General features: G+C 32.1%; 4 protein-coding genes across 4 annotated transcripts; 2 read left to right on the forward strand and 2 right to left on the reverse strand.

Moving 5' to 3' along the window:
- The first annotated feature begins 590 nt into the window (after positions 1–590).
- On the forward strand, positions 591–2,180 carry LOC120358252. The gene is made up of 3 exons (XM_039451877.1): positions 591–749; positions 842–1,038; positions 1,126–2,180. The coding sequence occupies exons 1-3, from the start codon at positions 619–621 to the stop codon at positions 1,158–1,160; spliced, it is 363 nt and encodes a 120-aa protein (XP_039307811.1). The 5' UTR covers positions 591–618; the 3' UTR covers positions 1,161–2,180.
- On the forward strand, positions 1,506–2,118 carry LOC105203323. Its single transcript, XM_039451992.1, has 2 exons — positions 1,506–1,601; positions 1,651–2,118. Exons 1-2 carry the CDS (start codon positions 1,506–1,508, stop codon positions 2,116–2,118), a joined length of 564 nt encoding a protein of 187 aa, XP_039307926.1.
- Positions 2,181–2,189: 9 nt separating the features above from the next.
- LOC120356756 lies at positions 2,190–4,222 on the reverse strand. The gene is made up of 2 exons (XM_011172098.3): positions 3,853–4,222; positions 2,190–3,731 (listed from the first exon to the last, which is right to left on the reverse strand). The coding sequence occupies exons 1-2, from the start codon at positions 4,042–4,044 to the stop codon at positions 2,190–2,192; spliced, it is 1,734 nt and encodes a 577-aa protein (XP_011170400.3). The 5' UTR covers positions 4,045–4,222.
- LOC105193979 lies at positions 3,671–8,566 on the reverse strand. Its single transcript, XM_039451873.1, has 5 exons — positions 8,285–8,566; positions 7,183–7,651; positions 4,622–4,720; positions 4,412–4,523; positions 3,671–4,148 (listed from the first exon to the last, which is right to left on the reverse strand). Exons 1-5 carry the CDS (start codon positions 8,508–8,510, stop codon positions 4,050–4,052), a joined length of 1,005 nt encoding a protein of 334 aa, XP_039307807.1. The 5' UTR covers positions 8,511–8,566; the 3' UTR covers positions 3,671–4,049.
- Positions 8,567–9,369: the final 803 nt, after the last annotated feature.

A 9,369-nucleotide genomic window follows, 5' to 3' on the forward strand; every position in this document is an offset into this window, starting at 1 on the left:
TCGAAGTTGTTAGATAACGCAATTTTAATGCAGGTCTAATGAAAGTTTAAGAGCGGTTAGCGGAGCGCACGTTATTTTAGATTAAAAATATTTATATAACGATTTAATTTAAATAAAGGTTTTTAATCTAAAACAACTTGCATCCTTCTAACCGCGTTTAGCTCTGCATGATGAGTCATTGTACGTCGTATGATATTTAATCGGAAATATTTTTCAAAAGTTAATTTGTAAATAACATAACAAATTTTTAATAATTTTTCTTAATATTGTTATTCAATATTTAACAAAACTGACATTATGTCTCTATCTGAATTGGGTTGTTGAAAAAAAATTATATATATATTTTTTTATATGTAAACGTGTATTAATAACACCAAAGCACAAAAATATAAAAAAAAAATTTTTTGTGTAAACCTGTAAATTATTATTAATAATTTTATCGACGTAAAAATTCAAGTTTTGTCACGTGATTATGAAACGCTACGCGATTGGCGTACGGGCTCGTGACGTCACGCTGTTACATGGTCACGCCGCGAAGACTGGATACGATGTGTATAAAATAAGCTCTCCGAAACGACTTATAATAAATTTGATCATTTAGCCGAATTTCAACGGAGAATGTGTGAACAAGGCTTCGTGAAAGCAAATAGCAATAATTTGCCGCAAATTAACATGTTTGCTGTGTTAGAATTTCTCAAAGATGATGATCGTTTCAATGCTCCAGAAATACGTTGTGCCAAAGCTTCATTGTAAGTATACGTTTGTAATAATTACGTTTCAATGTGTAACTGCTCATTCCAAATAACATTACTACGAGATTTTTATCGTAAATTATTTAAAGGAACTGTCGTGAGAGCTATGGAGATGCAGCTGTAGGTTATGTCCAAGTAAAACGTGAAGGAGACCTCTGCATTGTGAAATGTCGAGTATGTCCTGAACATAGGGTTCGGAGCAAAGCATATTCAACAACATTAATCATTAATGAAGCAACAGAGAAAATCATAGACGTTCAGTGTCATGATTGCGCAGCAGCAACAGGTATCTATGAATATATGCAATAAAAAGTGATGCGTTTTTACCTGTTCTCATTGCCATGCGTTCCTTAAAATTTGTCTTACATTACAGGTGGATGTAAACATGCTTTAGCAGTTGTCATGTAGGTACATCGAAGGAGCGAAGACCCTGCGCCTACAGAAATAGCATGCTATTGGAAAAAATCTCGTTTGTCAGGTGTAGGAACGGCACTCAAATATGTCGAAGTCAAAGATTTAGGCATTCAGAAAGTACATAAACTAAAACGAACATCCATTCCCGATAATAGCACTTTCTTACACGACGTTCTAGAACTGGCAGAAAGTAAACAAATTGACTGTCAAATTTCACGACTACAGGTTGACTTGAAATGTCTGAAAACAAATAATTTATCGTTGCACAGACTCCTTTTAAAATTTCACTTAAATGGAGGTCTGATATCGGGAAATTTTCTTACTTTTGCCAGTTCTGAGATGACTCAAGTCTTATGCGATGAAGCTGAAAAATTGACACGAAACCAGAGTGATTGCCCACTGTGGTACGAACTCCGATACGGGAGAATTACAGCTGTACGAAGCAGCACATTGTACAACAGATAGTGGGTCGTTTGTTAAACAGGTAACAGGAGCGAGTAAGGTGCATGAAACAAGTGCAATGTTACGAGGAAAGGACTTGGAAAAACTGGTGCTGATAGAAGTAGAGCGCGAACTAGATACACGAATTAAGAGTGCTGGACTGTATCTATCACCAAATTATCCAGCTCTTGGTGCATCACCTGATGGTATGACCAACGAATACATCGTAGAAATAAAATGTCCTTCGAATGAAAAAGCGTTGGAAAGATTCTTGTCGAAAGATAAAATTATCAATCCTAAGTGCGTAGCACAAATGCAATTACAAATGTTAGCTACAGGAAAGAAAAAAGGATTATTTTGTGTGGCTGATTCGGCCTTTGAAAATACAAAAAAAGTGCACATGCAGTGGCTTGCATACGATGTAGAAGTAGCACAGGATTTAGTCAAAAAGGCAATGCTGTTTTGGGAAAGAAATATATTTCCATTGTTATTATCTTCTGTACAGAAGTAAGGTATTAATGTATAAAACTGTATATGTAACAAAATATGTAATATATTCAGAATTATTACCCACTTGTCATACTATTTTTTTATTATTGGTGAATGTAAATTTATTAACGCCGAGGCAATCACGATAATGTCATCAGTGTAAGATAACATACTATGGTTTATAACAGGATGTGGCTTTAGAAAATCGAATTCACGCAATCTCCCAATGACACGTTCTTCTACGTGGATCCGTAAGCTAGCAATGCGCTTGGTTTCCAAAACCTCAGATTTCGTAGGTTTATGTGTAGACGATACGCTTGGTAGTTTTATTAACTTGCAATGTTTTTCTGCTAATAAAGATTTAATATTTTTAAAACCTCGATCCGCCATAACAGCACATTTTTCAGGAAGTTGATCTAGTATACCACACTTCTCAAACAATAATACATCTGATATTCTACCTCCATATCCAGTAGAAATGAAATTGATAAAGCCATCCGGTCCACAAGATATCAAATACTTTATCGTGTTACATTTTTTATATTCAGACCAAGTCAAGGCTTGATTTACGGGATCACTCGGTTTTTCGATTTGTATTTCCAGAGCATCTACTATGGACTGGACATGATTGTACGAGCTCCGAAAAGGAATAGGCAAAGTTTTTTTAACTAAGTCAGGATTTGGGAAGAAAATCAAAGTTTTTAGTAAGTGATTAAGTATTGGAACAGTTTTGTTGAAAACTATACTTGCATTACTAGGACTCATACAGAATTGTTCAGCCAGTCGTTCTAACGTATCTTGTCTTCTGATCTTCATTAAACATAACTGTATATTTTGGATACTTACATTACCTTTCGTGCTCAAAAGATGCAACAGTGATTTCCATTCGTTTGGAATCCCTAGGTACGCTTTCATGTTGGTACTTATGAAATAGTTTGTTACATTTAATATGTCACGTTTATATTTATTTGGGCTACTAGGATTATCGAGACTCGTTTGGTCGCTAAACATATAATAATCATGAGAACTACTTATATCTATCGATGTAGTTGTAGTGCTTGTCGATATGGTGTCATTTGCATAGGACATCTTAGAAATAATAGGTTTTGTCGGAGAAGTTGCAACATTCGTACAAATGGGTAATTTAATCGGGGAACAACATTCATTGACAGTCGATACTGGAATGTTGCACGTTGTATAAACGCTATGATAATGTGGTCGAATCTTGACCTGTACGCCAACACTGTGCTGCATCATGGAAGTCTGTATTCCGACGTCTCTTCTTGTATCCGCTACTTCTTGTATTTCACACACAGTGAAAGTTTGTTCAGCTCGAGATTTGAGATCGAGTTCATTTATCGCAGGCTTATTTAGGGCAGCAGTTATATTGAAATCTCTTATATTCTGTTCCGATGCATCTGCAGCATTTGTCGAAGAAGACTCGAATGTTTCTGTAAGGATCTCGTTTATTTCCGCTCGTCTTTGTCGTTTTTCTGCTACTATACGTGGAGTTGAGCATGTTCTACGTTTATGGTCGGGCTGGCATTCGAATTTATGTGGAATAACGTTTTTTCTAATTTTTACTGGACCTCCCATCATCATGTGATACTGATAATTTTCCATATCCTCTCGCAGCTATAAATATAAAACATTTTTGATGCAGTTACGAAATTAGGTTAAATTATTAATAGATGAAATCCTATCAAAAAAATAATAATTTAAAAATTTAACATATACTTAGGCTGCAAAAACTTACATTGAAATGGTCTTCACAGCAAAAGAAGTTCGATTTGCTGTTTTTTAGGTTATCTCTCCGAACGGCATTAAACCATTTTTTACGAAGGTTCACGTCTTGTGGCACTGTCGCGAACACTTTATTTGGTGTACTTTTTGTTGTACTACCACAGAGAGGGACGAAACACGTTCTATACGTTTTAATTGTTGCCATTTCTATTAAAAACTCAAAATCTCAACAGATATCGTATACGGTATGTAACATTGTGACGTCACAGATGGCTCGGGTAACTTCGGGCGTGATCGGCGCGTCATCGGCTATGAGTTTAAAGTAATATTTTATAAAATCTACATCTCCGTTAATATTACGAAAAAAAAGCACTTTTTTCTATAAAACATATGCATATAAACTTTCTAAATATTAAAAAAAAAAATTACGTTCAAAAACCCAATTACATAGTCTTTATATTAATCTTCTAAAGTATATATTAATGAATCAAAGTTATTCATTATAAAATATAAAAAATTTTAATTTGTAAATATACACATTATATAGTTATAATTTAATTGGTATTACTTACCTGTTCCGTTAAAAGTTCTCCTGCACCACAGTACAAAAAAGTATTCATTAATATGATTGTAAGCATAATTGTCGAGAAATAAATTTTTATTGTAATAACTTCATCCATTTCTCTGTGAATCAGAAATTAAACGTATAAATTATAAAAAAAAATTAAAAAGTAATGAATATGCAATAAAATATTTTTTAACAATGATTTATTAAATCTTACAATATTAAACAGAACCCGCTTAGGCAAAATACTATAACAAAGTGAAGTAACATAATTAACATCATTAAGGAGTATGTATTTTCGATATTATTGGCAAATCTGTAAAAATAAAAATATTCACGAAAATTATCACTTAAAAATAAAACGGTTCACATTCCGTTAGAAATGTTATATTTTGAGCAGTTGTACTGGGGATATTTATATTATTTCTGTTTAGTAACTGAGAAATAAAATTACGTTGAATCTTAATCGCGTATTTTTTGAAGAAAGCGGCTTCTGATTTTACTTATGATGTTATCGGCAACGTATGCCATATATTATTATGCGCTATTATTTATAACAAGTTACTAGAAGTTTTATAAAAAATGCATACGTTCTTGTCCTTCTGTTGCCTAAGAAATAGTTTCCATTTGGTTGCATTCAGATTCCCGTTATAATAGCCCAGTCGACATAAATCATCGTTACGTTATATTTATTATTTAATTTTTGTACGAGACGAACGAATTCGGAAGAAAAAAGTGTCGTCTGCCTCGCGAACCGAGATATTATTGATGATTCAGGTTACAGGTTAGGAAACCTGTCATATTGCGGCCACGTGATGCATTATACCAAGTGATTCATTACATGGTCGCTTGCGGGCTGATAGTGTAGTAGCGAGCGCCACCGGCCACTCTGTGTCAAAAAGATGTACTGGACAAGATTCGAGGGCGACGATAATGACGACGTTTCTCAAAAGTAAAAACGTCAAGTTTGGACTTTGCGTCGCGATATCTCCGTACGTAGGGCACGGAGAGAAAAAATAAGAACACTTTTATAATGCAATTTTCCCCAAGCTATCAATTAAGACTACTCAGAACTTGATGGGTTCAGCTGTTACTAAGATCTGATAATCTCGTTATGCTTGAACTCGCTGACTTGCGTAAAAGAAAGTCGGTCTGCAACTCGCTTGCCTGCATTGGCGCGAGACGCGACCGCGTCTCTTGATATTATATCTATATTATATCTGTATTAAAATTTTACAGTCAATAATGTAATGTAATATTTAATATAACATTTGTGTTTTATTACATTATATTGTTGATTACAAAATTTTAACAATATAGATATGATATAACGATGAAAGAGATTGGTGTCGACTGAGAGATTAGTGTCTCTATTATTAGCAACGTGATTGCAATCGAAGAAAAACTTGTAGTAGCAAATATTTCACTTATTGTGTAAAAAATGCATGGCGATCTGACTATATACTAGTACATATGTACCGCCTTTTGCCATGCAATTTTTGTCAACGGCAAAAGGTCGCAACACTTTTCTTTAATGCATTTTGGAATTTAGCTTTGCATATAGTGCGGATGAACATAACTGATTAGATTCACAAATAAGAATCAGTTGCTGGGTAATCAGACTGCATTCCGAAACTCATATGTACGTACATATGTACTTATGTGTATCAATCCTATCTATGCGACAATTAAATTTTCTCCGAAATTATTGTTGATAAAAAAAATATTCTTAAGTAAAGTGGAACAATTTCAAAGAAGCCGTATTTTGATCACGTTATGTTTTTTTAAGCAGAGGTGCTACAAAGATAAAAATTATTGCTATTTTTTAAAATAAAATTGTCAATTTTTCTTTATATATTATACCATAATCCTTTTTATTAAGTTATTTTGCGTATAAGATGTTCAGAGAATGTTATCAAAAACTTACTATAATAAAAACTATGATAAAAACTTACTATGATAAAACTTTACCTGAAATACTTTACTTGCAGAATAATTAGTGAAATTGGATTATACTTTAGACCTTATTCTGATGCATTTTGAGATATTTCATATTTTATTCTTATTTATTTGTCATAAAATACGAAACATTTCATATACTATGAATTTTTTGATAATTGTACATTAATACTTATAAGCACAGAATAATGAGACGAATTAATTGATGTAAAGAAAACACAGAGTTGCTTTTAAAAAAATTATACTTGAAATATATAAATTACATTTTCTTTTTTTTAACAATTCAATAAGCTTTCTTTAAAACAAAATAGTAGAAAACGTGATACATTACACAGCCACACAAAAAAAATGTCATGTTTGAGAGAGTAGATGTATCTCTATGTATTTTGAGACTCTAAAACCGAATATGGCCTCGGAATTTTTCAGAATTCTTTTTACCGGGCTGAATAGTGTAATTTTACGGAATGTTTGTTAATTTTTTCAGGATAAAAAAAATCTTGATCTGATATCAAAATTCTGAGGTCATATTTGGTTTCAGATCCTTAAAATGCATAGGGATACATGGGTCTAATCTCTCGAACATGACACTTTTGTTTCTTTGTGTGGTCGTGTTATTATTATATGATACATCAGTTGACTGTACATGTATTAAAACGTCTCTGTGAAGTTAACACCTCATTTTTCTGCAGCGCAAGAAACTTGGTGTTTGCATCAAACTCTAAATAAAACCTTCACACCTAAATTTAAAATGTGTGAAAAAAATTGCAGTGTTAAGATTATTTTTGTTATGTTTTATTTTTGTAATAAAAATATATATACCTGATCATACGTAAATGTGACGCTACGATGTTATTTAACGTTCTGTCGAAGTTCTTGCATGATATCATATTAACTAGTCGACATCTAAAGTTTTCTAACTGGCCACAAATGTGAAGAACTATTAGCACTAAAAAACTATCTATAGACATATATACACTAGCTGCAAGCACGAGCGATATAGCTTGAATACAAAACGTCAATTCATACTGTGGACTCTTATCTGTATCATAGAAATCATATGTCAAGAATAGTAACTCCTTATGCTGATCCGTGTGATTTGTTATTGATATTATTTGTATGCCAAAAATAGATGGAATGATTGCTCCAAGAATTCCTATTATCATGAAAAAATATCCAATGACCGTGACTAATCGAGCAGTTTGTGCTCGTTTTATCATCATGTCTCTCTCTGTATTCGATTTGAATGCCATCCAATCTTCAGCCATCATATTTACAGTCGACAAAAGAACTGGTAAATATAAACAGATATACATTTAATGTTGTAGAATTTTGAATCACTTATAATTTGTGTATTATATACGTAAATTATTTATAGACGTGTTATTTAAATATTTATAAAACTCAAAAATAAAAAATAAAATAAAAAATTACATATACATTTTTATAATTACATATAATTAATTCCAACAAATATTGTTATACTCAAATAAATAATATATAGTTTTTAATTTTACAATTTAATGTTTTTTAATAATAAATTAAATGTGTCACAAAATTAATGAAATAAGGCAAGTTAATGCTATATGATTACGTTACTTATGTTATTATATTGTTGCACTCGTAAGGAAGGTCTGGCGCAACGATCGTAAAAGAAAATCCGAACACAAGTCTCGGAATGACACAACACTTCTTTTAAGAAACGCCAACTTTAATAATATAACTTTGGTACAGCAAAGTAGCCAGCGTAACGAGCGTAACGTTAAACCAACAGTTCCACGTCCCGAAAACAGAACGTCGAGCAGGAGCGTGCTTCTCTTGTTCGATAAATCAATCTTTTTGTGGTCATTAGTTCTCAAACACGGCCGGAAACGAGCACAACAATATAATATAAAACATTTTGCTTAAATAATTCTAGACATACCTGTTTGTTTCCGTTGCATAGTAACATATTTCAATGATACTGTTAGAAAACTTAATGCAATACGTAAGTTGTCTATTACCAGTACCATGTTGCCCCAAACTTGAACAACCGCATGTATCAATGGAACATTGGTAATAAATATTATTACACACAAAATAATGCCAGCATGAAGTTTCGACCATAAATTACTCGTATTAGATTTGTCGTCTTTGGGCCATAAACCCATTATTTCAAAGATTAAACGATGTATTTTAACTGCCCACACAAAATTTGAAATTTCATATTTTGATGTAAAGAAACGATAATGTTTATTTATAACAAATTTATAGTAAATGATGTATTAGACATATAGATCATGTATAACAAGTTAAAAAAATATGATATAGAATTAGTGTGTTACCTTTGTAATCTGAAGGTTCTGTAATATCCATGTTCAAAACTGTTCTAAGCAGTTATCTCGGTCTTCCTGTAGCAATATTCACCCTCTTTTAAAAACTCGCATGTTGAACGCGGCATTAAATATTAAAAACGCTATCCCCCCCCCTTGATTACGGTGGTATCGTAGGAAAAAACTTTGCAAGCATATAACTTTATAAAAACCGTATATATCTAGTCTAAAATACAAGAGATAAAAAATATTGTATTGCAGTACATCATAAGTTTGACAAACAAGTTTTTTTTATACCTTCTATAGTTCTATTACGCCCGCGTGTTCTTCGGCGTGGTGAACAATGTTATAGCATCGTCATTGAAATTTTGCATCTCAGACAGGAGAATTCAGAAATGTTATAGTCACAGAGGAGACTTTTTAATGTAACTTTTTTTATACGTAATTTTGAATGTCTCATTTGAAGTTATGTCGTCATTGTGACATATATGAGTGAATGTAATTTTATAGAGAAGAAGGTGATATTAAGGCCATTTATTTTAACTTAATACAATAACTTTTTTAATAATTATAATATTTTTAATTAAACTTACATTTAATAATATATTTATTAATCTGTTTTTTAATAGATTCTCAACTCAAAGTTGACATATATCTATTATATTACAGTGAATATTATTTATCAAAATACGTAGCG

This window comes from Solenopsis invicta, chromosome 7, assembly GCF_016802725.1.
Source record: "Solenopsis invicta isolate M01_SB chromosome 7, UNIL_Sinv_3.0, whole genome shotgun sequence".
Taxonomy (NCBI): Eukaryota; Metazoa; Arthropoda; class Insecta; order Hymenoptera; family Formicidae; genus Solenopsis; species Solenopsis invicta.

Excerpts from the sequence above, each read along its gene's own strand:
- LOC120358252 (XM_039451877.1), top strand. The coding sequence starts at position 619 with ATGTGTGAACAAGGCTTCGTGAAAGCAAATAGCAATAATTTGCCGCAA. Across the intron at positions 750-841 it reads CGTTGTGCCAAAGCTTCATT|GAACTGTCGTGAGAGCTATG; the intron begins GTAAGTATACGT and ends AATTATTTAAAG. Across the intron at positions 1,039-1,125 it reads TGATTGCGCAGCAGCAACAG|GTGGATGTAAACATGCTTTA; the intron begins GTATCTATGAAT and ends CTTACATTACAG.
- LOC105203323 (XM_039451992.1), top strand. The coding sequence starts at position 1,506 with ATGACTCAAGTCTTATGCGATGAAGCTGAAAAATTGACACGAAACCAG. Across the intron at positions 1,602-1,650 it reads GATACGGGAGAATTACAGCT|GTAACAGGAGCGAGTAAGGT; the intron begins GTACGAAGCAGC and ends TTTGTTAAACAG.
- LOC120356756 (XM_011172098.3), bottom strand. The coding sequence starts at position 4,044 with ATGGCAACAATTAAAACGTATAGAACGTGTTTCGTCCCTCTCTGTGGT. Across the intron at positions 3,732-3,852 it reads GCTGTGAAGACCATTTCAAT|CTGCGAGAGGATATGGAAAA; the intron begins GTAAGTTTTTGC and ends TTATATTTATAG.
- LOC105193979 (XM_039451873.1), bottom strand. The coding sequence starts at position 8,510 with ATGGGTTTATGGCCCAAAGACGACAAATCTAATACGAGTAATTTATGG. Across the intron at positions 7,652-8,284 it reads TATGCAACGGAAACAAACAG|TTCTTTTGTCGACTGTAAAT; the intron begins GTATGTCTAGAA and ends TATATTTACCAG. Across the intron at positions 4,524-4,621 it reads AGCGGGTTCTGTTTAATATT|AGAAATGGATGAAGTTATTA; the intron begins GTAAGATTTAAT and ends TCTGATTCACAG.